General features: G+C 39.7%; 9 protein-coding genes across 14 annotated transcripts; 4 read left to right on the top strand and 5 right to left on the bottom strand.

Moving 5' to 3' along the window:
* The first annotated feature begins 90 nt into the window (after nucleotides 1-90).
* On the top strand, nucleotides 91-1468 carry Ddrgk1 (DDRGK domain containing 1). 2 transcript variants are annotated; one of them, XM_065496825.1, is made up of 5 exons: nucleotides 91-280; nucleotides 410-526; nucleotides 593-747; nucleotides 802-1062; nucleotides 1119-1468. In XM_065496825.1, exons 1-5 carry the CDS (start codon nucleotides 193-195, stop codon nucleotides 1383-1385), a joined length of 888 nt encoding a protein of 295 aa, XP_065352897.1. In that variant the 5' UTR covers nucleotides 91-192; the 3' UTR covers nucleotides 1386-1468. The 2 variants fall into 2 exon arrangements, with proteins under 2 accessions (XP_065352897.1, XP_065352896.1); XM_065496824.1 differs by having other exon boundaries at nucleotides 407-526.
* On the bottom strand, nucleotides 1462-4435 carry Smyd5 (SET and MYND domain containing, class 5). Of its 3 annotated transcripts, none has more exons than XM_065496821.1 (10): nucleotides 4343-4435; nucleotides 3336-3412; nucleotides 3153-3280; nucleotides 2971-3091; nucleotides 2794-2915; nucleotides 2630-2738; nucleotides 2445-2573; nucleotides 2209-2386; nucleotides 1929-2151; nucleotides 1462-1601 (listed from the first exon to the last, which is right to left on the bottom strand). In XM_065496821.1, exons 2-10 carry the CDS (start codon nucleotides 3387-3389, stop codon nucleotides 1496-1498), a joined length of 1170 nt encoding a protein of 389 aa, XP_065352893.1. In that variant the 5' UTR covers nucleotides 3390-3412; nucleotides 4343-4435; the 3' UTR covers nucleotides 1462-1495. The 3 variants fall into 3 exon arrangements, with proteins under 3 accessions (XP_065352893.1, XP_065352895.1, XP_065352894.1); XM_065496823.1 differs by having other exon boundaries at nucleotides 4243-4430; XM_065496822.1 differs by lacking the exon at nucleotides 4343-4435 and adding an exon at nucleotides 3510-3652.
* Nucleotides 3512-4099, bottom strand: Atg10 (Autophagy-related 10). The gene has a single exon (XM_065496699.1). It carries the CDS (start codon nucleotides 4097-4099, stop codon nucleotides 3512-3514), a length of 588 nt encoding a protein of 195 aa, XP_065352771.1.
* Nucleotides 4436-4446: 11 nt separating the features above from the next.
* On the top strand, nucleotides 4447-5237 carry ksh (transmembrane protein 167A-like protein ksh). Its single transcript, XM_065496832.1, has 3 exons — nucleotides 4447-4656; nucleotides 4719-4828; nucleotides 5044-5237. The coding sequence occupies exons 1-3, from the start codon at nucleotides 4654-4656 to the stop codon at nucleotides 5147-5149; spliced, it is 219 nt and encodes a 72-aa protein (XP_065352904.1). The 5' UTR covers nucleotides 4447-4653; the 3' UTR covers nucleotides 5150-5237.
* Nucleotides 5225-12337, bottom strand: LOC135947750 (maltase-glucoamylase-like). Its single transcript, XM_065496688.1, has 18 exons — nucleotides 12284-12337; nucleotides 9918-10073; nucleotides 9750-9861; nucleotides 9451-9692; nucleotides 9241-9395; nucleotides 9010-9184; nucleotides 8852-8948; nucleotides 8283-8524; nucleotides 7880-8230; nucleotides 7662-7752; nucleotides 7466-7595; nucleotides 7282-7415; nucleotides 6887-7030; nucleotides 6296-6455; nucleotides 6099-6240; nucleotides 5912-6045; nucleotides 5700-5853; nucleotides 5225-5585 (listed from the first exon to the last, which is right to left on the bottom strand). The coding sequence occupies exons 1-18, from the start codon at nucleotides 12335-12337 to the stop codon at nucleotides 5358-5360; spliced, it is 2901 nt and encodes a 966-aa protein (XP_065352760.1). The 3' UTR covers nucleotides 5225-5357.
* Nucleotides 10937-18911, top strand: Fbw5 (F-box and WD repeat domain containing 5). Of its 2 annotated transcripts, none has more exons than XM_065496819.1 (11): nucleotides 10937-11290; nucleotides 13310-13465; nucleotides 13519-13755; nucleotides 15420-15577; nucleotides 15732-15909; nucleotides 16634-17018; nucleotides 17081-17187; nucleotides 17246-17428; nucleotides 17480-17729; nucleotides 18028-18240; nucleotides 18403-18911. In XM_065496819.1, exons 3-11 carry the CDS (start codon nucleotides 13533-13535, stop codon nucleotides 18725-18727), a joined length of 2022 nt encoding a protein of 673 aa, XP_065352891.1. In that variant the 5' UTR covers nucleotides 10937-11290; nucleotides 13310-13465; nucleotides 13519-13532; the 3' UTR covers nucleotides 18728-18911. The 2 variants fall into 2 exon arrangements, with proteins under 2 accessions (XP_065352891.1, XP_065352890.1); XM_065496818.1 differs by lacking the exon at nucleotides 10937-11290 and adding an exon at nucleotides 13009-13236.
* A 1139-nt stretch (nucleotides 18912-20050) lies between these two features.
* Nucleotides 20051-21939, bottom strand: LOC135947854 (succinate--hydroxymethylglutarate CoA-transferase). The gene is made up of 2 exons (XM_065496820.1): nucleotides 21714-21939; nucleotides 20051-21571 (listed from the first exon to the last, which is right to left on the bottom strand). Exon 2 carries the CDS (start codon nucleotides 21525-21527, stop codon nucleotides 20262-20264), a length of 1266 nt encoding a protein of 421 aa, XP_065352892.1. The 5' UTR covers nucleotides 21528-21571; nucleotides 21714-21939; the 3' UTR covers nucleotides 20051-20261.
* A 281-nt stretch (nucleotides 21940-22220) lies between these two features.
* Atg12 (Autophagy-related 12) lies at nucleotides 22221-23416 on the top strand. 2 transcript variants are annotated; one of them, XM_065496831.1, is made up of 4 exons: nucleotides 22221-22497; nucleotides 22634-22815; nucleotides 22959-23095; nucleotides 23160-23416. In XM_065496831.1, exons 2-4 carry the CDS (start codon nucleotides 22644-22646, stop codon nucleotides 23280-23282), a joined length of 432 nt encoding a protein of 143 aa, XP_065352903.1. In that variant the 5' UTR covers nucleotides 22221-22497; nucleotides 22634-22643; the 3' UTR covers nucleotides 23283-23416. The 2 variants fall into 2 exon arrangements, with proteins under 2 accessions (XP_065352903.1, XP_065352902.1); XM_065496830.1 differs by having other exon boundaries at nucleotides 22222-22497; nucleotides 22628-22815.
* Nucleotides 23417-23623: 207 nt separating this feature from the next.
* Nucleotides 23624-26952, bottom strand: LOC135947859 (serine/Arginine-related protein 53-like). The gene is made up of 6 exons (XM_065496828.1): nucleotides 26789-26952; nucleotides 26604-26726; nucleotides 26465-26545; nucleotides 26233-26414; nucleotides 25990-26171; nucleotides 23624-23896 (listed from the first exon to the last, which is right to left on the bottom strand). The coding sequence occupies exons 1-6, from the start codon at nucleotides 26881-26883 to the stop codon at nucleotides 23786-23788; spliced, it is 774 nt and encodes a 257-aa protein (XP_065352900.1). The 5' UTR covers nucleotides 26884-26952; the 3' UTR covers nucleotides 23624-23785.
* Nucleotides 26953-27075: the final 123 nt, after the last annotated feature.

Below are 27075 nucleotides of genomic sequence, written 5' to 3'. Positions count from 1 at the left end.
ACTGATGTCGAAAAAGGCAAAATATCATGAAAAAACTCAGAGGTGACTCGTTTTCTAATAGCGGGAGATTTAAAAATAATAATGACGTGAGAGGTGTCCATCTGTTTTGAAAGTTGGTTATCCATACGCAATGTTTTAATAACTTATTTTCACTGCAAATCAGGTCTATCTCGAGGAATTTAAAATTCCAAAATGGACGTGACAATATTAATGTTGGCCGCGTCCGCTTTGGTTATTTTAGTCATCATACTTTTTCTCTTGAAGCAAAGAAATGATTCAGGTAAATTTATTATGATTGAGCTCAGGCTCCTAGCTGGGTTTAAAAAAGCTTTTAAATTTTTTTATTTTATTTATAATTTAAAACTCAACGTATTTTGAAGTCAAAATTAATATTAAATATTTCTAGCAGCAGCGCCAGAATCTGCAGAGGCAGAAAACGAGAGGCAAGGAGTAAACAGGAGAGCAGGTGGTCCACGGAGAGCTGTTGCTGCTCGTGGAGCTAATCTTAGGAATAGAAATGTTAGAGGTGCAAACAAAATCTATTAAGCGTATCAGATTGTTATGATATGAGTGTATGTACAACATAATTCAGGTGGAAACCAAAACCAAGCATCCGATGGTGAAGAACCCCAGGTCGATGATGACGACGATATTGAAGCTGATGCAGAAGAATTATTTGACTCGAAGCTGGGAGCAAAAAAGAGAGCAAAGATGGAAGCTAAGGCGGAGAAGAAAGCAATGAGAGAGGTTAAGCAAATTTCCCCCATTATGAACAAAAATTATCAATTTCATATCAATTAGGCTGAACAACGAGACAGGGAAGAGAAAAAGAAGAGAGAGGCCAAGAAAGAACTTGAAAGGCAGAAAGAGATAGCGGAGAAGGAGGCAGAAGAGGAGCAAGTACGAGAAGCAGAGAGAAAAGCTCAAGAAGAAAAAGAACGCAAGGATCATGAAGAGTACCTAAAATTGAAAGAGGCGTTCAGCGTCGAGTCGGAAGGTTTTGACGAAACTGTCGAAGAAGATGAGCAAAATTCTCTGCGAGCGTTTGTGCAGTATATCCAAGTAAGAGTGCAATATTTTCCAGTATTATTCAGTTAAGGTTCCTCATTAAATTATAGGACAACAAAGTCGTCATTCTGGAGGATCTTGCCCTTCGCTTCAAGTACAAAATTAAGGACGCCATTGACAAAATTGGCAAGCTCCAAGAAGATGGCATATTGACTGGAGTCTTCGACGACAGAGGAAAATTCATTTTTCTATCAAAAAAGGAGCTGGAAGCTGTGGCAAAATTCATCAGGCAGAGAGGAAGAGTCTCAATCGCAGAATTAGCTGCCTCAAGCAGTGACTTGATCAATTTTGCCCCTGTTAACACAGCTTCCGCCTAATTTTGAAATTAAAATAAAATTATTTTGTTATGTTTGTATGCATGTCTTATCGTGTCAATAAAATTTATTTATAAAATTCAAAGATAAAAGATTTTTATTTGTAGCTCACATCAGTTATCATCATCTCCACTCGAGAACTCTTCATCACTGGTCACATCAGGGTCTTCAGCTTGAGTTTGGCACTTGGTGCATTGACATTGGAATAAGTAGTTTGCTCTAACAAAAATTAGAACAAAATTAAAACCTCCAATCAATGTAGAGCTGCCAAAATTATGTAAAAATTCCAATTTCCACGGCATAAGAATTTACAGCATAATCAGCCTTGGCCAGCAGCACAATTTTATAGGAAAAAAAATCTTAAAATGGAATGAGATAGTTTTCAAAGAGTTTATGGCCAGGAATTTAGACTTTCCTATCCAATATCTAAAAATATTTGTTCTTGAAGAGGATTTTTTAAAATGTTGAATTAAAGCTCAAATTTTCCTCAATTTGATTTGTAACATCAGAATTTTTAAAATTGAGATATATGTTGAATTATTTTACCTCAGCTCCTTTTGTCTGCTGTGCCTGCTTCTGTCAACGTCACACATCGACAGGTAGCTGATGGTAATCTCATCCCCCTGATGAATTTCTTTCAATGCTCTCACAGTGATTCTGGAATTCCCGTTGAGGAAGCACACCTCAGCATTGGGGTCGCAGCTGTGGTTGATCTTGCTCTGCAGCTCGTACAGAGCAGAGCCTTCACAGTTCAGGAAACCACCGGATTCTGCTCAACCAAAGCCATGTTAGAACATGGAGAAATATTTCAGATCAATTTATTTACCATCATCCAGATTGCTGTACAGGTTGTCGATGAATTCTTCAAGTTGTTCTTTCTCAGCGCGAGGCAGATCCAGATCGCCAGCTCTCTTTGCCCACTCAGCAAGGGCACTGGATCCGACGCCCTGGCCATTTGTGCCCACCAAAGCAATTAAAGACGAAAATCCCTCTGGAGTCATCCACTGCAAATTAAGTATTTTCATGTAGAGCTTTGTTTTAAATAGCAAAGCACAAACTCACGTGCTGACATTCAGGAATTCCAAAAGCTGACACAAACATCTCACGAAGCACGTCGATGTGGTGGCGGAAATTGTCGCCAAGTAATTTGTGTGTGATTTCTTCATCTTCATTGGAGGTGAATTGACAAAACTGCAATAATTATGGTTAAGTTTTAGCTTGCTTTACAAAATATTTTATTTTAGTACCTGGCTGAATTTATGAAGAATTTTAGATTTGTCAGCAGCCTGATTGATCAGGGCGAATATTTTTGCAAATATCATAATACTTCCTGATTCTGGTGGATAGTAGAAATTCCTGTAAAAAAGGAGAATTATTTAAATGTTTCAATTTTAAATTGCTGAGTAATTACTTCCAGGTTTCATTGATAATCTCGATTGGGTGTGAACCATCACGAGATTTGGTCCTCATGCACAACACTTGATGATACTCGGCCATAGCTCTCTGGAGGCACTCTTGGCTGCAGTACTCTGTCTATGAATAAACAATAATATAGATACAAAGAATTAAACCAGTAAAGTAACTTTACCCCGCACAAGTCGCACTCTGTATGGGAGCTCTTGTCCGTGGTGCAGCATTCATGATTGGGAATTATGATGTCGGGATTATTCAAAAGTCTTCGGATATTCTCTTCAGCAGTTTCCAAAGCCCTGGTGTTTGAATTTTTAAATATAAAAATATTGCAAGTTTAGTATAAGAAATGGATCATACCTCATACAGTAATCACAAGCTCTGTACTTGCAAGTTGCATTCCAAGGAAACTGGCAGCAAACAATCGGGTCCTCCTCGAAAATCGTGCTGCCTTCTAAAAAGTCAGCAGTTGCAACAAGGCCTTTTCCCTGCAAAAATTAGAATGTCATGAAAGTTAAAATAATTAGTTATTGTGCTTCAAACCTTTTGTCCAGGAAAGGTAACAACTTGGAACCCACTCTCATCGACAACTTCCATTTTGGTCTCTCAGTACCCCAGATCTTAAAATAAAATAGGATAGGTTTATTTTTTTCACTAAAAAAATACGTTTTTTAACATTAAATAATATTTTGGAAAATAGGGAAGAAGGGAAGGTACCACTAATTTGCTTCAGCATAAAACAGCGGGACAGTCAATCCAACAAGTGGTCCCACAACACTTAGCCAGGACACAACCGTATTTTTTGTCTTTCCCGGAAGGTCTTCCAAGAAGTTTGCAGTGTTGCAAGGGTGGAAGAAGAAAAAGGGGCTGCCTAAAATCGGGTGGTCTTGCTGGGAGACCGCGCCCCACTTGGCTGACTTGACAGCGTTTCTGTATTGACTGAAGGCCAAGTCCCAAATTCGTTCGATCTCGAGCAGACTTCCATTTTCCCTCCATGCGTTAAAGTACAAAATTGGAACTGCGTAACTGAGGCTGTACAAAATATGATACTCGAAGGTGACTCGTTCCTGGAGAGAGGGATTTATTTTGGTAGATGGGTCAAGCATGCATTCTTCTAGATCACTTTCCTCGAGCTCTAGGCAACCAGGCAATGAGCTAACTGGAACATTATTTACTAAAGACTTGCTCAAATACGCTAGTCCAGTTTGTGACACATTCCCTTCCAGTTGCCAGCCATCATTGACCACATCTGATTTTGTCTTAAGATCACCAATGTCTTCCAAAAATTTCTCCCAAGAGATCTGCATGATCAGCTTCTTCAAAAAATTCCATATAATTCTGAACGCCTAGAAGCACACAACTTGTTTCTTACAATTAGATACCGAGTGACACACACGACAAACTTTCTCAATCACAATAAAGGGAGATTTTCAACACTTTTAAAATGTACCTTCCCTAAAACTGAACGTTTCCGCGGTTGAACATTTCAATATAGGATAAAGAAAAGAACTAGGAAGTTTGACGTCGATTCAGATTAAAAAATTTTAAACCTGTGGCAAAGTCCAAAAACTCTAGAGTACAGGCGAGACCCGGCAAAAACGTGCTCGACAAGGGTGGGCAGTGGGCGTTGACGTTGTCTTCCACGCGTAGTCGAAAAAAGGGGCGTAACATTTGTTGTGCAGACTGACATTGCTGGCCGCTGTCACAACATCAATTTTCCGGAAATTTAATCGAATAAGCGCATATTTACACACACGATCAGTTTTTCAAATGACGTGACAAGTATTCTTCTAATTCGGGAATTTGTTTAACTTTTCGTCAAAAATTTTGGAATTTCTTTAACTCTAAGCACAGCTGCAAAATGGTAAAGTTTTTGAAGTTATTATATGTTATTTTGCTAAGTAATAATAATTATTTTTCATTTAGTCAGCAATTTTCAACCTCCAAAGTCTACTCACCGTCATTCTGCTGTTGATTTGTACCTGTGCTTACATCAGGTCAATGTTTCCAAGCTTGTTGGACAACAACAAAGTAGGGTGAGTAGATACAAAAATACGTCACTCTTTGTGTGTTCGATTTCAGGTGGCATTGTTCGCACCGGTGCAAATAGTTATAATTCTTTTGTTTTAAATTGCTTTTCTCGATTTTCGATTAGTAAATACCGGAAATATGACTGAATGTCTCATGATGTGTGTTATGTTAATACATATTAGACAAGATTTCAAAGCAGCTGCTCTTACATTGATTGCAGATTTCGGGGTATTTTCTGGAAATGTGCCCGTATTGGAGAGAGGAAGAGTCCTTACGTGGGATTTTGCTGTCTGGTCATGGCAGTCAATTTACTGTTTTGGACGTAACACGCCAGCTACAATTTGTTCCGTTACTCAAGTTTAATTTTTCTTGCATAATCTAATAAAAGTCATCAATTTCTAACAATTTCTTAAATCAATTATTTTTTTTGCTACAAAAACTTGAACCTTATACAGGATTCAAAAAATCATAGTAAGTTGCAGGCAGGGAAACTAATTTATTCCATAATATTTATTAGTGATTTTTCAAGTCAGCTCAGAGGTAAATAAAAGTAAGGCTAAAGTTGGAATTCAGCGGAATCGCAGCGTCTGAAATAACAATCTTGTCGTTTTCTTGAATGTAATCAATAGAATAAGCAGGATTGATGTCGCCCGCAATAGAAATAGGAACTCTCCCTTTGTTGCCCAGAATTGTTAGAGTGTTTATCACCAGTGGGCCAGTCAGTGCTTGATAATCATTGACAATTGTTTGCGTCAAGGCGTCCTATAAAGAGTTAATGAGTGACCAAATGTTTTACTAGATTTAAAACGTATCGCCAACTTCACTACTTTTAAAAAAATTGAAAAATGAGCTGGCGATATCGCCAACTTCACTAACGTATTTAATAGCCACCTCTTGATAGCTGAAAGTGCTGTAGTGATACTGGCCGAGATTGACTGTGTTTATTGATTCTCCGTCATCCCAGAAGAGATCTCCCGCGGCTGTTCCATCGGCATCAATAGCAATCGTCAGTCCAAACGGATAATTTCGTCTGTGAATTATTTAGTCGTAAAATAATTAAGAAGCTTGGAGAAACAATAAGGAGTTACGATTCAGTCAGAGTTGATGCTATTTCCTGTGTGCAAATAATGCTTTCTCCGCGGACGTGTAAAGGAATGTAGTCGTGCGGGGTATCAAGTTCTTTAAAAGTGCCAGCAACTGACAAGTCAACCTCGACGTTCCCCTAAGAAGGTTGCATTTTTTATTTGAAGCATATATATCTGGTAGTTGACTTACCAAGTGCCAGTCGTACCAAATTCCCTGAGGGAAGTACACGACCGTCTTGAGCTGCCCTGGAGAGGTCGCAGGGCTAACCATGAATGAACTGCCCCACAGGAACTGCTGATTAATGTCCCAGGTGTAGGGATCCGCCGGAAATCTAATTTTAAATATAAAATTACAATTTTCTAATATTTAATTTTATTAAAACACACTCCCATGCCAACGACCTGACGACAGTGCCGTCTATGCCGGTGTTTACCCTGTAGAAGAGCGTGTAAAGATAGGGCACCAGGTTGTAACGCGTCTGCATAGCTTTCCTGCCAGAAGCACCCACGGTGTCTGGCCAAATGCAAGGGTCTTGTGGAATGGCACCTGCGTAACAGTTTTTTTATACATAATTGCTCATATAAAAATTAGCCTAAAATTGAATAACTCTTCGCAATTACAATCACTCGCAGCATTAATTAAATAGATCTTACTTTGATGGGACTAAAATTCAATATTTGTAAAATTAAATCAAAGAAACTGTTGAATGGTACATTTAAAATATCCTTATGGGGCAATTTACTTGAAAAATAGATTTTACCTCTCCCATTGGCAAATAAAAAAAGAATTATTGGTTGCTGAAATTGGCGGAAATTGGAAATCTCGGAAAAACGGGGAAAACGTGTGGCATTATTTTTTGCAATTAATTCACTTTGAACCAAACATCCCTGTTATTTATTTTTTTCCAATGAGCATAGCTATTGTAAAATCTATTTTAGGTCGAAGAATTAAAAAAAAAATTTAATGATACACGTTACCAATGCTGTTGTGGTTTCGTGAGAATGGATAGTAAGCTCCAAGTAGTTGCCAGCGTTCACAAAGTTCTTCTTCGGTGTCTAAGGAAAATCCGCAAATGTCGGAACCAACATAAGGAATTCCAAACATATTGAAGTCCAGGAGTCCTGCGAAATCAAAGCTTTTTTTCTAGCAGTTTAAAGCGTGTCCGTAGCGCCTGCAGATTTTAATATTTAGGCAACCGGCGTGACATGCATGCGTTTGTCTTTACCAGGTTGCCTAGTCCCTATCCCTACCAGCAAATTTCCTAAATATTTTGGCGCTTAACGAATTTTGGTAGTCAAAAGTCCTATTATTTTTTTGAAAATGCATCGTAAATAACAATTAATGGCATTAGATCAATCAATAATTTTCTGACCGATAATGGACGACTGCAGATGGTCCCATGCCGCAATGTTGTCTCCGGTCCAGTGACCGCCGAGAGCTCCGCTGCCAACGAAACTAGACCGTGTGAACACCAGTCCGCGTTTTCCAGTCGCCTGCTGCATTGCACTAATTTGAAAAGTCAGTGCACTTTGCTGTGAAATTGGTGCGATTCTTACTTAAGCGTGGGAGATGTCTCCGACCACCCATACAAAGAGTGCACGTCATATTGTCTGTAGCCGCTCTGGGTTGCCGTCATGCACACGGTTTTGTCGCTCATTCTCTTCCCTGGGTTGATCCAAGCTGCCTCTGGAAATTTGTTTTTGTTTATTACCGCGTCACTATACAGGCTAAATTATTTGTAGTTTTATTTACTTGGCAAGTATGGAGGGTCGTCCCATTCGTTTGCCTCGCAATTGAGGAAGTTGGGTTGGTTTGTCTCAAAGTTTGCAGGCTCGTTCATGTCCTAATAAATAATTTTTAACTGAAAAAAATGTTATTGGGACTCAGTGAGCTAATAGCCCACCGGAAGTGAGTAGAAGTTAAAAAAAATACCACGAAAGCAAATAATGCTAAACCCCTAGCAAACTTACAATCCAGAGTCCGTCAAATTTGATCGTTTCGTAGTATCGTACGATCTCGTCAGCCCACCAAAGCTGCGTTTCCGGTTTGAAGAAGTCAGGGAAGCTGACCGGCTCGGGTGGCCACACGTTTCCCATGAGAGTGGAGCCGTTGGCCAGTTTGATGAAAGCGTCGGCAGTCTTGCCGCGTGCGTATGGCCCGTACCCTTGGCGGTCAGGGATGGCGGGGTCGACGATCGGCACGTAGCGAATGCCGAGCGCCTTCAGTTCATTGATGTACTCAGGGAATCCGGCGAAATTCACAGGGTCGTAAGTGAAGTCGGCGTTCTGGTCCATCGTGTCAATGTCTCCATAAAACACGTCCTTAAAGTCATTTTATAGCATCACGGGATTTCACGTATATTTGCGCTCTCACCAGGGGAAAATCGCACGAGAGAGTGCGGTTTATAGCAGCCTTCAATGTGTCCAGATCGTTGTAGCCCCAGCGGGAGAGCTGGAAGCCAAGGCCCCAGTACGGGGGCAAAAATGGACTTCCTACCAGACTCAGGTACTGCTTGGTAACATCCTCAGGGTGGGGACCGAGCATGATGTAGAAGTCGAGAACTCCGCCGATTGTTCGCCAGTTAATGGCTGGGGCTGCGGACTGCAGTTGGTATTCTACCGCAGAATTTTAAAAGTTATTTTTATAGAGCAACATCATGGTGACGGGCAGGAAATTACTTTTTAAATGAATTTTTATTCCAAAGTTGAATCTTGCAATTTATGGGGTGGATTTTGTTAAATACTCTCCACACTGTTAAATATTTGTATTTTCAACATTTTATGCGGACTTCTCATCTATGTTACATTATACCGTTTTTAGTAATCGTCGTTTTCAAAATTGTGTCCTTATCAACACGCTCTTTTAATCTTTAAGATCCTGATAACTATTACGAATTTACTCATTGAACCCGAACCAATGAAGAACTGCACATAATTGTATACCCATTGCATTGCTGTTGTACAAGAGAACTCCGTGAGCGCTGCCATCACCTTCAATAACGACATAATGTGGGTGAACACCATACAAGTTTGCTACTTTCTGCAAAAATAATCCGCTTGAAAAGTTAAAAGCCGTTCGATTTGAACGAGAGTGAACCCACGCTTGTATTTGGCTGCTCGTCGCGCGAGAAAATCGGCCAGGTGGTGTCGTCGAAGAGGCGCCTAAAAGTCGAGTGCTGGTTTTCGCCGAGACCGTATAAATTTCTCGAAGGCAGGCGTGAGGCCAGAGTGAGCAATTTATCCTCGAAAGTGATGCCCGCGAGGGAAGTGTCGAACCTGCAATGGAAAAAAGCCTGTCTCATTGTGTGACGAACGGGTCTCTGGGGACGCACAAAACGCTTCCCGTTGAGCGGCGGGTGATTTGCACCGAAAAAGCGTCGCCAACCTGCGTAGGAACGGATACCTCGTAAAGCGGATCAGAGAGCGGCACGGAGAGAAGATTCAGCGGAATGGGAACTTCATAGCGGTCGACATTCGGGTCATATATCTGAATGGGAAAGACGGTTGCAATAAAACCGAAAGGCTCGGTTGCGGTACCTCACTTTAACTCTGAGCAGTTGGTCGGTGTACTGGAAAATCTCGACGGCAACGTTTTGCACGCTTTGCCCGTAAATTGAAGATCCCAGTTTGGCCAGTGGCACCCTGAAACCAAATTCTGTTTGCTCTTGAGGTCCGTTGACGGTGTAGCCATATTCCTCCAGCGATGGCAGCGAGCAGAAATTATTTTCCCACACGCAGGGAGCCAGACAGGCCGCTTGCTCTATTTGCCCAGCGTCATTTCGATCTTGAAAATTCGCGTTCTGTTCAATTCTTTCTTTTCATTTCCTATAATTTATAGTACTCAAATATGAAACAGGGCACTCAACAGAACTAGCAGCTTTCAGGTCTCGGACGAATGCCAGTTCAAAATCGCTGGTGTCCAGAGGGATTTGCAAATCACTGATTTCTAAACACTTTATTTACCCGAATATAAGTTTATAAAAACAAAAGGTTAAAGCAATTTTTATACTTGATCTTTCCTGTTGAAGTAAATCGTGCCGCGTCGCAGAAGATTTCCGTTGAAATTAAGTGCTACTGGAGTAAAGGTCGAAGGAAAGTTGCACAAAATAATTTGGTCGAGCTCCAATTTTTCTCGAAGCTGCAATCTCGACACCGTGAGTTTTTCCTAGTTAATAAAGAAAAGTGAGATATTTTTTGTATTTAGAGTTAAACGCTACTATGTCGGCGGAAACGAGTCCTCCGAGAAAAGGCGCGGAAATCCTGCGCGAATCGGTTGCCAGCGAAGTGGAAACTTTGATTTTCTGGGCAGAGGAGCCGGCTTTCTGGGTCAGCGGTTGGATCTTCACAGCGCACCCCAATGCTGCGGTGGAACTTTTTCCATTACATCTTTCCCCCTTCGATTTGTAAATAAATTGTACAACCTGCTAGGCAAAGGAGCAAGACACAGATGCTGGAGCGGCGGATTAACATCTTGCAGCACTGATTTGCCGCAGAAATAAAAACAACTTTAAGTATTGACTCTGTCTTATCAGTGGTAGGATACCAGTCAAAATTAGTAACTCTTATCATCTAGCTTATCTGCTGTATGGAAATCACGTTTCGAATAGGAATTTCTCTCCACCCTGTTCTTTAAAATTTTGGCTGCAGAATTTTTGTTTTTCCGCAATAAAAGAAATAAAATGGTTAAAACCCTAAATTAAACTGTTATAGTTAAAAACATCAATATCACTTTCTAAATATATTATTTCATTTTTGGGGGGACCAGAGACCACAGCCAGGTGTCTTGAGAGTTTTTATTTATCTAAATTAGTTTCTTTGAAGGGCGAAAAAGGAGGGCTACTAAAAAATTCCATGCATATTAAAAGGCGACACACAAGCATCAAAACAGCTCCTCGGTGAATATCTTTAATCTCACGGCGCCTATATCTTTCATATCTTTCATCGGGCGTGCTTCTCCAGGCCGTGCATTAGGCGAAAACAAACCACCCTTTCATTCGGCAGTAGCATATTACTTTTCCGAGCTGCTCCTAGATACACAAATCCGAGAGCGCCGATTGGCCCGATCCGACCGTGCGCCCGACCCGACGGCGGCGACTAACCCCTATAGCTGCCGCGGCCCTACTTCGCCCTGCTTTATGCTACTTGCCGCATAGCACGCAAGCACCGCAACCCGCTCACACACCCCACCCAAAATCAGGAGCAACGAACGCACGCACTCTGCACACGAGATGTTGTGTGTCTTTCGAAAAGACGAACTCGCAAATGTTCCAACAACTGGTCTCTGAGCGTTGCGCAATTTCTCTTGGCAATAATCGGGAGCTGCGTCTCTTTATTATACCCGCTTTAACCTCACGCGTGACACGTCTAGAGAAGAGAAACTTGGTGAGTTGTTTACAGCAACAAATGTTAAGATAAAATCTTTAGCCGTGCTTTGTGGTAATGAACTGCAGGCAGGAACAACAGATATTTTTTCTAATGCTACACAATATTATAAACTTGGAAATGTATTTCAGTATTAATTGCTTTTTATTGACAAAGCAATACTCACTGTTTCTGATTAGTCGAAACATTTTCAACACGATACAACACGAAAGATAAATTATGTAGGTCAATCAGGTATCAGGGCGTTATTTAAGTGTTTGCTGTTTAACGCGATTCGTGAATTTTATGGAAAGGTGACTGTAATTAAATAATACTCTGATTAATTCAGGAATATTGGAATTATTATTTTATTGAAAAATACCGGAAAATCCAAAATTTTCGATACATATTTTTATTCAATTATTTATATATGGTCGAGATCAAAGATAACAAAGAAACACTTAGGATTCGACGTTTTTGGCGCATTCATTGAATTTGTCTATAGTATCCATCAGGTAATGATAAATCTCACCAGGGTAAATTTTTTTATTCGACCGAGTTTGCGTAGTATGTTGCTCGGAAGGTTAAATTATTGAGGGAATTAAACATGGGAAATCGGAGAAATCATTCAAAATAGATCATTGTGACACCAATTTTCATTCAATCGTGATGATATTTTAAAGGTAAACTCTATTTTACGAGACAAATTGGTATTTCTCATAATAATAAAAACAAAAGTATTTAGTCAAATTGAGCAAAAGCTGTAGTTTTAAATCAGTTTTTAAAATGTGGGAAGTTTTTTATTATTCCTAGAACTGTCGAAAAAATTCCACCACCATACGTGGATAGCACCAGGAAAGGCTTTACGATTTCAATGATTATTCGTCAAAAAATAAAACATCAAATAATGCTAAAAGCTATCTTTAAGTGACCTTTGACACTTCAACCCATAAACTTAACACTTTTTGTGTCATCTAAAATTACTCATTTTTAATATATCAAATAGTTTGCTACCATCATCATCATCATCAGTTTATTCCAGTTCATTTTGCCATCGATTTCCTCCATTTTAAAGAAATATAAAAATGCACGCTGGATGTGTTCAAGAAAGCGGCAAGTTGCTGGAACACTTCAGGAAAAGGTCAAGGTCAAACAAGTGCAAAAATTACTTCAATACAAATATTGCTAGGAATGTGGGAGCCTGCTGCTGGATACGTATTATAAATCAAAGATTTCATCCAAGCCAAGAGTCAACGCTATAGGAAGTTTAAAATTTTAAAGAACCAACTAACATAATAATATATTCAAAAGAAATGTTTGCATTGAAATGTCAAAGTAACAAAATAATTAATTTGATCTTATCTGCATTAACGAAATTAAAAATCCTTCGCAGTTTGCAAAGCAAGCATGCAAAAGATTAACCACGGCAATTTTTGGTGCTGACATTTTTTCCTTCATTCCAAAATATTCATGCACAGAGCAGTGGTAACAGCCTCGTCATAAAATCAATAACCGTGTCAAAGTTAAAGGCAACTCGGAGAAAATGGCAAGTAATTGCGCGACGAGAGGAGCTAAACGTCGAGCAATAACTGCCGTAACAGCAGCAAATAAAATTTTCGACACAAAAGCGCCTGGCGGTACGCTCTCCCGCACAGCACGGAATGCTAAATAAGAGGAGGGGGGGCCGTGTTTTCGGGGATCAGCTGCTAGAGCTGCGCATTCGTAGCACGTCCCTGTCCCAGCAACAGCCGAACGAAAGGCATACAAAGGGGCAGCTCGTCTGTCTCGCATAGATTTAGTTATACCTATAGACGTAGGTAGACAAGACACACTAGTTTATCTTGCACCCGATCAAAGTGCTAGGCTCAGGGTTCGTTGGCACTGTAGAGAAACGGCGGACGAATTGTCTCACGTACAGATTTGTGATGGATAATTGCTCCTCTCCGCGACGGCAATCATGGCTCTAGGTGACCCTATTGAATGATCTGCAATTGCCTTTCTCGTCGCGTAACACACAGTATTTTCCTCTCATTTCCGCAGGATTCGGAGCAGCGAGCAGCGAATGTGGAGGCTGGCCAAGGTGAGCGAGCGAACAAGAAAACAAACGAGCCTGCCAACAGCTGCGGCCGCTTCCCATCTGTAGCTGCTAATTCTATCCCCATGCACGACTCATCCTCTCATGACAACTTGCCCCGAGTAAGGCATTATAATTATTATCTGGCAGCTAAAGCTCAACTCGCGCACACTAGTCTTAGAGAAAAGCATGGCGGAGGACGGACATGCAGATGACCGGCCGCCTGAGGACCTTTGGCTGCTGCTCTCTGACCAGGTGCTTCTGCACATCTTCCGGTATATCTCCGCACCTGACTTGCTCCGGATCAAACAGGTGTGTCGACGCTGGCATCGCGTCGGCTGCGATGAATTTCTGTGGAGGGACCTGCTGCACATCGACTACAAGGTGGACCGGTCCGTCGGACTTCCTCCAGGTAAAATCTACCAAACGTCGAGGACAGAAATTGGCAAAGTCCCTACCAGCAGAGCGTTGACATAATTATCACATTAAACTTAATATACTGGTCTTTTTTATAAGCCTCTTGAAGCAGAACTTTTAAGGCAAAATTTACTGACGATCACATCAGTTGGGCAATATAAGAAAACAAAATATTGAAAACCCTGAAAAAAATGTGAATAGTTTTATTTTATTATTATTCTTGCACTAGTCAAATACAATAAAATACATTAAATCAAAAGATTTCAAAGCAAGAAAGGGCGAACAGTGTACTAGAGCGAAAAAATGCTAAAACGATCCAACACTAATTAATTTCACGTCGCACTGACAATGAGCCGCAAGAGGTTTTAAATTACAAAATTAATAATTGATTGAAATTGCACTCAAGTCTAAACGTTTTAAAATGTCTTAAAAGTTTATTCTCCATCAATATCCAAACACGAAAGAGCCAGAAACGCTATTGTCATTACTAAATAACAACAAACAAATTTCTTCCCAATTTTACCCACCTGGTTTTAAATGCCTTTGGAATTTTCTGTTTCTCCAGGCAAACCCTGAATTGCTCTGTTCATTTGAAATCATTTATTAAAAAATAGGTCTAAATATAATATCTGATCATATATTATATGTTTTTTTATGAACAAAGAGGTATTTGACCAATGGTAATAAAGTAATCAATCAAAAGTAATCAATATTATTTTAAAATATCACTTGAAGCCTAGTCTGTTCTAATTGAAGAAATACGCTTAGATTAAGCTACTAATAAATAGAGAAAAGAATCGTGTTATAAAATGATTTGTATACTAAAGCCCTAAATACTATTCTAATGATTCTCCTCATGCTAGATTAATGGATTTGTCACTATTGTTTCTTGCGTTGCCAAGACATTCATTATTTACCTTTGTTAAAACGTCGACACTCAAGGTTGGTTTTACCTACGGATGAAGGAAAATGAAATAATTAAATAGGGCCGACGTAACAATTAAAATATTCAATTGTAGATAATATTCCTACTAGTTTGCGCGAGAATTTCTGGAGTTTTGCCTGGACCTGGATATTAGTCAAACTGAGACAATTTCCAAAGGCGTAACTGGAAATTTTTATCTTGCTTGTACGGTCAGGAGGTTGAAATTTTAAATTAATTGTGCAGAGACACGACAAAGCTGCAAGTGATTCTGTTATTTGTATCTCTACGCGATTTATTTAAAATTTCAACTTCCTAACCAAAAAAGGAAATATATACTTTTCAGTTCCATCCTAGTATTTTTTCTTTATTTGTTTTAATATCGGAAAAATTTACTAAAAAACCTGATCTAGAAATAAAATAAATAGTGGGTTTGAAAGTATATTCAAAACCAAGCATTAAAAGAGACTATACTATAAGATTTTCTCAAGCTTCTCTTTTCTTTTTTGTTTTCATCCAATTTTATTTTACGATAAATACTGCTCATTGACAGCGGCGCAGAGTTTTTTCCAACAAAAACGTGTTGGTACTTCGCACCCCAGAATTTTGTCGTGTATGGTTTGAATGACCTTTGCTGAAAAATGACGCTTAAGCGACGCTCCTTTTTTCAACCAACTTGCTCTTTTGCTCTGGCATTCTTGATAATTGATTGACATTTCATATTGTGTGCTGTGAAGGGCGTACATCGTGGATGGAAGAGTATTACCGGCTGACTGCCTGCGTGCCTTTGATGGAAACGGAAGTCTTGCGCGAACACACGCACCAAGTGCTGCACGTCAGCTTTTCTCACAATGGGGAGATGTTCGTCACCTGCTCCAAAGATGGCCTAATCTTGGTAAAAATAACCCTCTGTGACTGGAGCCAAAACTGGTTGCATTTTAATTAAAGTCGATGCACGTGAAATCGCGCATTTTTATGACTTGGCATGCGACCAGCGCGTCTAAATAATGCATGAATTACCAGAATAAAATGTCATTCACCTGTTGCAGTTGTGGGACTCTGGATACCCGGCCAAAGTGAGGCACCACCATGACATGAAGCAGTTCTCCTGGAAATATACTCAATACTCTCAGTTCAATAGCTCTGACACACTGCTCTTGGTGTCGGGCGTTCATTTTGGCACGCCACACAGCACCTCTGGAGAAATCGCTGTTTTTAGTCTGCAAGGTAATGTTCTAATGATTCTTGAATTAAATTTGCTAGTACATGTATGAAATAGGTTTCTACATTCTTATTGAAACACAATTGATTTCATCAAGAAAGGAATATTGCCACCTCTTGCTTCTTTAGCGTTGGTTTTGGTTATTAAAAAAAATGCTCAAGCGATAATCATGGATTTACACTGCTCACTCTTTTTGTCGTTTGGAAAAAAACTCAATTTAATTTTTATAACCTATAAAATTATTTTATGATTGTCAAACAATTTAATTTTTCATGCGTGAAAATTGCAAAAAAATTGATTAACGTTAAGAAGCTACAGCTTTAAGTATAATGCGGAAATTGTGCTTTTTCAATCAAGTTTATTTTAGAAGTTACAGAGCTTAAAACGAATCTTTAAAGGGGAATTAAATTTTTCAGAATGACGCAAATGACCCATTAATTGATTTTTCTCATATGATATTTTTCAAACCAAATTTCATCTAAATTAAAAAATGCTATGAGTCTTAATCAATTTTATATATTTGTGGCCATTATTTCCAAATCGCCAGAATTGTGTTGGAAATTTTCACTACTTAAACCTCATTCACATTAGTAACCATAACCTGAAACGTAGCATCCAAGAGTTTCCTGGTTAAGTAAAAATATTTGTGAACTGAAAAAACTCAGTTAATGAACTTAAATATCGCTTAAGTTTTTGGGAGTGACTGATATTGAATCTAAAATTCTATAGGTGAATTTGAGCTGCAGTGTCGAATGGCAAACAAACCCTATGACATTTTTGGCACTTGGTACAACGATCGCTACCTTTTGTCGGGTGACCTGTACTGGCTGGCCCACTTAGTCAGCACGTCCATCCTGTGGCTGAATAAGGCGTCCCAAGAGTCAAGCTCGGAGCACGTCGCCATCATGGACCAGCTCTTCCGCTTTTACAACCGAAACGCAAGTTCGGTCAGATCAATCATGGTGGCCGACTGCCTTGCACCTGAGGCTGTGGAAACGCAGAAAAATACCAAGCCGCAAAGCAAACCTGAAGAGGAACGAAGTGGAAACCCACCGTCCCACCACGCACAAACCACACCAATGCCTTCAGCCGGCCCTGGAACTTCTAAAGAGAGGTTTGCAGTATTCAAGTGCTATCCTCAAATGAGGTTTGACAATTTATTTTAATATCTTTCAGTTCGGATAGTAGAAAAGTTCGTTGTGATAGTACCTGTGATTTTCCAAGTCCCATCCAGTACAAAAAGGAGTATCGTCTGGCCGAGGCAGAAAACAGCCAAGACGATGGTATTTATCCTGAAAATATTTGCCAGGCTCGCGTTTTATGCATTGGTTGTTCAATCAGCTAAATCTGAGGAGGTCTTGTGCGACAGTGGAGAAGCTAGCATAGAGGAAGGAGCCAGCATTTTGGAGGGGTCCTCTGACGACGAGGACGAAGATTTTGAAGAAGAAGAAAGTGTCCTGGAGAGCAAAGACAAGTTCCTCATTTTCACCACTGGCTCGAAAACATTCACGCCCCATCAAATTGGTAAAATTCCCTTAATGTGAAATATTCAATAATCCTTTTCTTGAATCAAAGGTTTTAAGAGGATAAAACCTGTCCAATTCCGCCACCGCCTTGACCCTGGTCCTAGTTTACAAGAGCGCCTGGCGGAGCACAGGCGGCGAACAGAGCTAGAAAGACAGCAGCTGGAATTAGGTGCCCCTCCGAGACCGCCAGAGCCGAATTGGCTAGATTACGACTCTGTTGCTGATCGTTTTGATCGCATTGATCACTTGATTGACCTGCATGGACATATTATCGGCATGGGATTATCTCCTGATCACAGGTAAAAAGGATTATATTGGAATCAGAATTAAAAAAGTGATAAAAAAGCTTAAAAATATTTATAAATGAATGTTTTGGAACGTTTGAGGATGCTGGATAAAATGGTTAAATTCTTCTACGAGTAAATATATCTATAAATAAGTCTCATTAATTATACTAAATCTTAATGGCTAATGCCAGCATTTAAGTCCAGGATTATCCAACAATATCTTCTATTTTGATATCTTCTTACGTAGGAGCTCAACTTAGAGTTTGGACAAACATCTTGCTAAAGATACAACGTGCAACGTTTGTTTTAGATTCTTGTATGTAAATAGCCGGCCTTGGCCACAAAACTACGAAATCACAAATCCACTGGAACCTCCCCACATCGCGCAAGAAATAGACATCCATGTCATCGACTTGGTCACTCTACAGGAAGTGGGCACAATGCTGCGGGCGCACAAAGCTTACACTCCCAATAATGAATGCTTTTTCATTTTTCTCGACGTCTGCAATGAATATGTAGCAAGGTAATGAATAGTTAAGAATGTTTGTGCTCCTTGAAAGAGTTGAAAATAAATCTCATCCTTGCTGCTGAAATTAAATTTACGTGGTCATAAAGAATTGATAAAAATTTAATTCAAGTCACTTAAGAATAATTTTTATTGCGAAACGTCTTTCTTTGATTACAGTGGAGCCGAAGACAAGTTTGGACACTTGTGGGACAGGCACTATGGGACGTGTCTGGTCAAGTATCCTCACGACGACGTTGTTAACTCAGTGGCATTCAATCCAAGGGATCCTGAGATGTTAGTCACAGTATCAGACGACTACTCCATCAAAGTGTGGCGATCGAGGAGAAAAGTCAAGGGGCTGAGTGAGGAGGAAAGTCTGAAGGGTGACGAGAAATTGCATGGTGATATTGCCCAGGCTGTTGAGTTGCGCAAGGGTGCAAAGAACCGCCAAAGAAAAAGAACAGTTTCAAGAAGTTTTAATCCATTTAGTGGCCTTGTGTGATTTCTTTCTCCCTCAAAAGTTGATGATTGCAATGGTGTCGCAAAGCAAACTAACTGTTAGTAATGCAAACAGGCCAACGCAAGCTATTGAATTTCATGCACTGATTGTTAAATAGTTTGGATCTTTTTGAGAATTTATCTGTGGTTTATGCAACATGTGAATTAAATACGATACATTACAGTTATATTTTATTTTTTAATTGATATCATCTTCAACAATCGAATAATTTAATCCTGCCACTTGGGTTGCGACATTTTTCAATTGAGGTGTACACTAGATTTCGGAAATCCAACATTGAGAAAACATCAGGATAAACATCTGCCAAGATTTGACTCTTCTTTTCTGCTGACAATCGTCAGCAATAGAGAATATATTTATATAATTAAAAGATTGTTCAAACTGGATCGCCCGCCGAGCCCTTAACAACCCACTTTTTAAACAGTTTAAAACCAAGTGAAGATGCTCTTTTATCGTCCACTTCATATCAGCCCTGGAGAAACATCCCTATCAATGTGTGCTTCAACAGTTTACATCTTAAAATCATGTCACATTTAAAACTAAAAATCAGTCTCAGTTGGGTACAGGATTGGGGTCTGAACTGTCGCTTGAAGGTCCAGGCTCTGATGGGTTGCCTTTGTGTCGGTGCTCAACATGACCAAAACAGTTTTCGCATTCTTCTTCAGACTCTTCCGAGCTCTCGCCAAATTCCACAGGCTTTGTGTAGATACAGCAACCTAGGAAAGCAGACTCATTAGTCACGACAGCAATATCATTTCCACAACTAACGTACATTTCGATTTTTTGCGGCCCAAATTTTCATTGTCCACGGTGGTGGCATCAAATTGAACCTTCCTTCCTGTCTTTGGCTTTTTGAGCTTCAGCCTCAGTGTTGGAGCATCCTGCAGCAATGACATTACAAACTAAAATTTCGTCTTGACTGTATATAACACTTAAGTGTACAATATAAGTAACAACGTCGAATAAAGAAAAAAATAGCGTTGACAAATTAAGTTTAAAAATAATGAAAAATAAACAGCTCCTAATTTTTGTCACCTGTTAATCCAAAAGTACGACATCTGTTAGGCATAAAATTTTCGAGTGCATGAAATATTTTGTAAGATATCGCAGTGAATTTGTAACCATCTAGTTTATAAATCGTACACTTCAAGATGTCGAAACACTTTCTCCAAACACAATCATGCATTCATTACCCTTCGTGTGTAATTCTGAGAATTTTCAATACTTTATTTACCTGTAAATATCTATAAATGATCGAAGTTGACGGGTGACACTCTTATTCTTTCAACTCAAACAGTAAAAATGTGATAATAATTAAAGATTTAATAAACTACATGATAGAGAATTTCAGCCATCAATTAATTGATTGTAAAATATATTAAAACAAATGCTGATATATAATATGTTGTGAGCACTAATTTTTAAATTCTTAAATAGTTGCTCTGCTGATCCACAGTAAACACTACTTTGAATTTATAGTCACAATTTCAAAACCATATTTTAAGAAAATCAATAATTAGGCAACAGCGCTGCACTTTAACAATTCAGAAACTTTTTCCGAAGAGTATCCCAAAGTTTCTCGCAGCACTTGCTCAGTGTGCTCTCCAAGAACTGGAGGAGGCATCCGCACGTCGTTCCTCGCCTCGCTGAATTTCACAGGGGGGCCAACTATTTTTATTTTTCCAGATTTCGGATGGTCAACCTCTTCCACCAAACCAATTTCTTGGATATGCCTGTCCTCAAAGACCTGCTGTAAACTATTGACCCTCCCATAGGGACTGGATCCACCGCGCAGTTTCTCGAGCCAAAAATCGGAGTCGTGTTCCAAGAACTTGTCCCTGATTTTTCGCAGCAGTTCCTCTCTGTGGACCACTCTCTGCGCGTTGTTTTCGAATTTCGGATCGGCGCTAAGCTGTGGCAACCCGATCCGCTGGCAAAAGTCTTCAAACTGCTGGTTACTGCCGCAGCAGATGGTGATGTACGCCCCTTCTTTGGTCTGCAGACTCTCGTAAGGAACGAGACTGGCGTGTGCCGTGCCAAGCCGAGCCGGCTCAACTCCTGCGTTCAGGTAGTTGGAGCCTATGTTGATGAGGCAAGCCACCTGAGTCGACAGCAGGTTGATGTCGATCTTCTGTCCCCTCCCGGTTGAGTTCCGCTGCAGAAGGGCAGCCAGGATGGCTCCGTGTGCGTAGAGACCCGTGGCCAGGTCCGTCATGGCCACCCCAACTTTGCAAGGGTCGCCGCCCTGGGGTCCGGTGATGCCCAAGAGCCCGCCTTCCGATGCTGCGATCACGTCGTAGCCAGGTCTGTTGGCGTAAGGTCCGGTTGGGCCGTACCCGGTCAAGGAGGCGTAAATAAGACCTGGATTTTCAGCCTTAAGGGCTTCGTAGCCGAGGCCGAGGGAGTCGAGTTTACCAGGGACAAAGTTCTCCATTAGGACGTCGCACTTGGCGGCCAGGTCTCTGGCTACCTGGATGCCTGCTGCAGACTTGAAGTTGATGCAGACACTCTTCTTGTTCCGATTGACAGGGAAAAAATAACACGCCTCACCACCTATGAAGGGCGGGCCCCACTTCCTGCACTCGTCGCCACCATTGGGGTGCTCGACCTTGATCACCTCGGCGCCCAGATCGCCGAGAATCATGGTACAGAAAGGTCCGGCAACGATCCTGGTCAGGTCCATGACCTTGATGCCTTCCAAAGGTCCGACGAATTGCTGGGTGCTGAAGCATCTGCGAGCTAGGTAGCGTCGCATCAGCAGCAAGGTCGATTTATTCAACATTTTAACTGCGCCACAGGGTTGTTGTTGTATACCTTTTAGCAGTACTGCAATCAACACGGGAGATAAAAGCACTTCACAAGTCTCAATCTTTATCTACACCACTGATAAGAGCCGTGTAATTGACGGAAAAATAAGTAATGTGTATTATTTGCAACAAAAATGGAAATCTCGCTAACGAGCCATTACCCTGGGCGGCTGTCCGTCCGTTTCCGTCTCTAGGACCGTTTCCGTGGCAGTGGCTCCATTGTCGCACGTCTGCTCTGCCATCTCGGGGTATTCAAGTTGCTTTAGTTTTGATCAAGGCGGCTCGCCCGTCCGACAACGGCTCGCACGCAAATTTGTATCGTCTTCGTATTGTTTACACTCTAATCGAAGCTGATCAAGCTCCTAGCATGCAGCAACTGGCCTGCTGGTGCTGGGTACTAGAGGGGCAGCAACAACTGCGCACTGATTTGCTCCGGCTCTGCACCCGAGCTCATTGATTGGTTCTCACAAATTGAGCCCAACTATTGGTGTTCTGCAAAGCGGTTTATTCTTTTTATTTTAAATCATGCAGCAGGAAACCTTTAGTTGATTAGTTGTGCTAATATTAATAGTGCAATACAAACAAAATATTTTCCCTTTCATATATACTTATTTATTTCTCAGATTATACATATGATAATTTCGATAATTTGACATTCAATTGAGGATCAAGGATTCCACAAAAATCAAATGCCAGATTTTTATTTTATTCTATAGATGTCGCTCGTGTTTGTTATTGTACGTAGATATGACCAGAGCTTAACTTGGCTTAACTCCTGCTCGTACTCGTAGTTCGTAGTGCTCATTCTGTTTTCAGTACATACAAACAATCAAGTATGACTGTAGATTATGAAAATATAATTGTTATATATTAAAAATTTAATGCTCCCAAGCAAGTCGTTAGACCAGAATTGGAATTTCAACTGTGCCAACGAGTTCGAACCACGTATGTTATGTATAATAATATTTTTTAATATTGCAATCAATTGAGATTATTTATGTATTATCATTATATTAACCATATTTTATTTTGTAAAAAGCGGTGGCTTATAATAAAATGTCTAAAAATGTCTCAGTTTCAGCATAACTATAATGGAGGCAGGAAACGCTGCTAATGAGGATAAATCGGACAGCTCCCCAGTTGAAGAGCAACCCAGCAGCATAGCCGAAACCGCGTCAGATGCCTTGGATGCTGGGAATGCTGCAGGAGCTAACGCTGAGCCTACCAAACGTCCCAAACCCGCCAGTTCAGATAAGTCCAAAAGTAAGAAAAGAATATCAAACAAGCATCTCATTTCCCTGGGTGAATGAAAATTAAAATCATGTAGGATGATAATCATCGCAGTGTTCAATTTACAATAATTTAACTCATAAATTTATTGATTTATTTTGGTTGGTATATTTCAGTTGAAATACTCCTGAAAGCTGCTGGTAACGCACCCATACTGAAGCAGAAAAAGTGGATTGTGCCCCAGGACAGAACCATCGGCTGGATCATGGACTTCATTAAGCGTTGTCTAAAGCTGGAAGGGGGCGAAAATCTAGTGCGTTTGCTTCAAATTTAAATGCTTTGTGTGTTTTAAACCAAATCCCCCTTTCTTGTTTCAGTTCTTATATTTGAACCAGTCTTTCGCACCATCGCCAGACCAAGTGATTGCTAATTTGTATGAATGTTTTGGAGCAGATGGGAATTTAGTTTTTCACTACTCATTGACTCCAGCCTGGGGCTGACTTCTCATGCTTAAATGTTTACCAGTTCCCAAACATTTCCAACTTTGATGAATAATATTTGTGATATCATGTATGTATAATTTTTTGACTGAAATAAACTAATAATATTGATGTCGATGCAATGTAAACGGTGAGCATGCGGTTTTTGATTGAGAAGGTAAAAAATGACCCGAATAAAACATCTTTTCATCTAAATCAGCATGAAAGAATATTTATATTTAAAGTTACTTAATCATGTACACAGGAAATTTAAGTACCAAACAAATATAATATATTTATATCCAAAATAATGACTCAAACATAATATTGATATTGGTTGGAAATAATGAAATAACTAGCTATACTTTGCCGATTTTAAATTTTTTTATTTCAGAATTGAAAAAGCTATGTTTTTTACACTGCAACATAACTCTGGAGTACTTTACAAGCCTTTAATGAAATGGACCAGTTTAATCGATAAAATTGGAACGATTGAAAGGAGAAGTCTCCTTTCTCAAAAATGTTTATGTTTTAAGTGACAATTTATCTCCGAACATCGTATTTCTTGCCTGTTGCCGTAGCGCAAGGAGTTTTCGTGCCCATCGATCTTCCCGAGCTGGTTCATCATCCAATAACTGAAACAAAAGAAAATCATGTCTATAATCTAGAAACAAAATGGGGGGTTTCTATTAAAGCTAAGCTTTACTGAATTAAACATTGAAACTCGTGATACTGTGATAATATAAATTAATATGATACTGAGCCTACCTGATAATTTTTTTTATCACATTTTTTAAACTTAATGACTATATACTTGCACCACTCAATTTTTATTATTTACCAAAGATTGCCCTTTTCTTACTTTTTTTTGGCTAAGTCATTTTATGTGATTTGTATTTAAATTAAGTAAGAATAAGCAAAGTTATAGTATATTCTGAAAAAACCGCAAAATATTCTTGACCGCAATTTTTACTCCTTAGCGTTATGTTGACTCTAAAAAAAGTTCTTCAAACAATTTTATCCCTCTTTGGAGAACATTTTTCAGTGGCTTTATATTGTGCCAAATTATTTTCAGCTGTTGATGTTCCCTTTATTGTCGAAGAATAAATTATTTATTTTCCTTGTTTGTCGAACAAACTATATATTTATGGCTCAGCGGCTACGATAAATTTGATAACTTTTTGTTGAAAATTATCACGAAAAGATTAGAACGTTGATCCAACGCTGCCAAACCAACAAGGGCTTATTTTAAATTGAAACGACGCATGGATAAACTGTTAGGCGGAATATGATTGGGTCAAAAGGTTGGCTTATCACCAAGTATATCAGTGGCTCGACGGAAAAAGAGGCCAGTTTCAAAAACCACTACAAGATGAATACTTATGTTCAGGCGACCACATGCATGGGTTGCAGCACAAGGAAAATGCTGGCCTCGACAGCCAATCAAAAAAGTATCCCTTTGTCTGCAAGTGAGTTTTTCTTTGAAGAAATTGGCGAATTTTCAAATGGCGCGATTTGTTTTCAGTCATGTGTAAAAGCAGAACAAGTAAAGATAAGCTCCCTATTAATTACCATAGCAGCAAACCAAACAGTAAGAATGTTTAATATAATTACTTATTTATTTAACTCAAGCTGTAAATTTGTATATCTTTAACTTGAATTTTCAGTTGCCATTTGGGAGTTTTTACTGCACGCACTTCACAATCCTCGTCTCAACCCAAAAATTGTGCAATGGGTGGACGAAGATTCCGGGTATTTTAAGGCTGTCGATAAAGAAAAATTGGTGACGGAATGGAAATATATTCGTGGCAAATCACCAAGGAAAAGTATCAAAGAGGAAATGAAAAGTTTTGACAGAGCAATAAGGTTTAATTTCAATTGATTGATAACTAATGAATTGGGATAATATTAAGCGATTTGTTCAACAGGTACCACTACCGCACAAATTACATGAAGTCTGTACGAGCAAGGGGTGTATATGGATTCGGCCAAAAATCCAGATGGTTTGAATACTCAAAAACAACAAAAACAAGCGAAAACGCCAAGCTCTGCTAAGTTTTTTGCTGTGATAAAGACGCAACGATCTCTGCAGCATAAACTCAGATGTGTTTGTTTAGAATTTCTCAAGAAATTCAAGATATTGGAATTGATTTTAAATTAAAAACCATGAAATTATATTGGAGTTAACTTTTCTGCAACATTACAGTAAAGTGTGAACTGTTATCAGTCTTCTACTACAAATATATTTATGTTTTTAACATAAATCAGAAATTTTAATCCTAAAAAATTGGTCAAAATTAAAGATGTCGTAAAATGTTAATCTGCTTCTGCTCATCAATATTGACAATTGAATTTTAACCAATTTTTCAATCCACTCTTATCCCTATCATAACTTTTGGTTCTACTAATTTTTATATGAATCATTGCCATAAAGCATGTAAGAAACCAACCTTTTAGTATAAAAATGATGGTTTATTGGGTTAAGAGGCGCACCGGCGCTGCATCGCCACTAACTGGCTTTTGCACTTTTCCCCGGCTTTCGGGACAAATTTTTTAGCGTTTCAATAACAGATCTCATTGTCAGTGCAGCAAAAAGATGGCCACATTTGGTCAAAGCTTCTATACGGCCACTTAGGCCCCACGTTATCCGCTTGGCAGAGTTATTAGATCCCAATGAGCCCACCACGGGAAATATTGAGAAGAAGATAATGAAAAATTGAGAACTCACAACCGAGCTGACGATTCCACTGTCATCTTTCTTGGGTTCTGCTGTCAGGTCAACCACAATGGGCAGAGGAATGTCGGGAACGTGTCGAGGGGCTGACATAAAGGAGCGCTGCACAAACCCGTCGGAGTTTATATCGTCAATCGAGGACTGAGAAATAACTGGCGGTGCGGACATCAGTTGCTCTGAGAGAATGATTAATTCATCAGCACTATTAACCAATTGAGAGATTATTATGAGTCTCACCTTCTGCTTTTCTTTGCTTTAGTTCGCTGGCAGCCTGGATGGCCCTTTGCACCTTTAGTCGAAGCTGTTCTGTTGAACTCAGTAAGTCATTATTGCTGCTGGTGATTAAGGTCAGATCTTGAACAGGAACAGCAGGAGTCTTGGTTGAATGAGTTGTCGATGAAGAAGAGGTTGACGGGGATCTTTGGAAATTCAGTTGTTAGCTGGATAAACAGAAGATCTTTTTTTCTACCTTTTTAAACTTTTCGACCTGGACCTGGCATCACTTGAGCTAGAACTAGATGATCTTCGGCTGTGTTTCCCTCCGCCTCGCCTATAAGTTTGTTTGGTTTTTTTCTCATAGGTATATATTAAACACAAATTTGTCGAACCTGCTCCTGCTACTGCCGCTGTATCTTTCTCTACTCCTGGATCGCCGGCTTTTGCATTTCTTTTTGTGTCTGGAGGAATAAGAATCGCTTTTGTGTCTAGATGAGCTCTCAGGCGACGGAGACCTACAAATCGCAGCAAAAAAGAACAATTATGGAATTCGAATTTTAAGTTTCCATTCACTTGCCTTCCTTTGGTACGGTGCGAGCTTTTCGAAGATCTAGACTTACGACTGCCGCGTCCAGAATCAGAAGTGTCGGAGTCGCTTGAATACCTCCCCATCCTTATGAATTTTTTTAAAAGCGATTTACCAAACTTTCCAGACTAATTGATAATGTATTTTTTCAATTAAAAACTATAGTATAATATCACTTGAGTTATCTTAAATTTGGATTCTAATCCACTGTGGGAGTGTATGAAGATTGCTAACGCTTGACACTTCTTAGCACAGCTGAGAGGTGGGTGACCGAGGGT

This window comes from Cloeon dipterum, chromosome 1, assembly GCF_949628265.1.
Source record: "Cloeon dipterum chromosome 1, ieCloDipt1.1, whole genome shotgun sequence".
In the NCBI taxonomy this organism is placed as follows: Eukaryota; Metazoa; Arthropoda; class Insecta; order Ephemeroptera; family Baetidae; genus Cloeon; species Cloeon dipterum.
The sequence above is the reverse complement of the archived record's forward strand: the minus strand, read 5'-3'. Positions and strand labels throughout refer to the sequence as shown.

Coding starts and splice junctions, on each gene's coding strand:
- LOC135947854 (XM_065496820.1), bottom strand. CDS start 21,527: ATGTTGAATAAATCGACCTTGCTGCTGATGCGACGCTACCTAGCTCGC.
- Ddrgk1 (XM_065496824.1), top strand. CDS start 193: ATGGACGTGACAATATTAATGTTGGCCGCGTCCGCTTTGGTTATTTTA. Junction 281..406: donor GAAGCAAAGAAATGATTCAG/GTAAATTTATTA, acceptor AAATATTTCTAG/CAGCAGCGCCAGAATCTGCA. Junction 1,063..1,118: donor CGTTTGTGCAGTATATCCAA/GTAAGAGTGCAA, acceptor ATTAAATTATAG/GACAACAAAGTCGTCATTCT.
- LOC135947859 (XM_065496828.1), bottom strand. CDS start 26,883: ATGGGGAGGTATTCAAGCGACTCCGACACTTCTGATTCTGGACGCGGC. Junction 26,415..26,464: donor AGGTCGAAAAGTTTAAAAAG/GTAGAAAAAAAG, acceptor GAATTTCCAAAG/ATCCCCGTCAACCTCTTCTT. Junction 26,172..26,232: donor AAAGCAAAGAAAAGCAGAAG/GTGAGACTCATA, acceptor TCATTCTCTCAG/AGCAACTGATGTCCGCACCG.
- Fbw5 (XM_065496819.1), top strand. CDS start 13,533: ATGGCGGAGGACGGACATGCAGATGACCGGCCGCCTGAGGACCTTTGG. Junction 17,188..17,245: donor AGAAAACAGCCAAGACGATG/GTATTTATCCTG, acceptor TTGTTCAATCAG/CTAAATCTGAGGAGGTCTTG. Junction 17,730..18,027: donor GGATTATCTCCTGATCACAG/GTAAAAAGGATT, acceptor CGTTTGTTTTAG/ATTCTTGTATGTAAATAGCC.
- Atg12 (XM_065496831.1), top strand. CDS start 22,644: ATGGAGGCAGGAAACGCTGCTAATGAGGATAAATCGGACAGCTCCCCA. Junction 22,816..22,958: donor CAGTTCAGATAAGTCCAAAA/GTAAGAAAAGAA, acceptor GGTATATTTCAG/TTGAAATACTCCTGAAAGCT. Junction 23,096..23,159: donor TGGAAGGGGGCGAAAATCTA/GTGCGTTTGCTT, acceptor TTCTTGTTTCAG/TTCTTATATTTGAACCAGTC.
- ksh (XM_065496832.1), top strand. Junction 4,829..5,043: donor TTGGACAACAACAAAGTAGG/GTGAGTAGATAC, acceptor CATTGATTGCAG/ATTTCGGGGTATTTTCTGGA.
- Smyd5 (XM_065496821.1), bottom strand. CDS start 3,389: ATGGAAGTTGTCGATGAGAGTGGGTTCCAAGTTGTTACCTTTCCTGGA. Junction 3,092..3,152: donor GCTTGTGATTACTGTATGAG/GTATGATCCATT, acceptor TTCAAACACCAG/GGCTTTGGAAACTGCTGAAG. Junction 2,574..2,629: donor TTCTTCATAAATTCAGCCAG/GTACTAAAATAA, acceptor TAATTATTGCAG/TTTTGTCAATTCACCTCCAA.
- LOC135947750 (XM_065496688.1), bottom strand. CDS start 12,337: ATGGAGGAAATCGATGGCAAAATGAACTGGAATAAACTGATGATGATG. Junction 8,949..9,009: donor ACGAGCAGCCAAATACAAGC/GTGGGTTCACTC, acceptor TTATTTTTGCAG/AAAGTAGCAAACTTGTATGG. Junction 6,046..6,098: donor TTTGGTACGACTGGCACTTG/GTAAGTCAACTA, acceptor CAACCTTCTTAG/GGGAACGTCGAGGTTGACTT.
- Atg10 (XM_065496699.1), bottom strand. CDS start 4,099: ATGCAGATCTCTTGGGAGAAATTTTTGGAAGACATTGGTGATCTTAAG.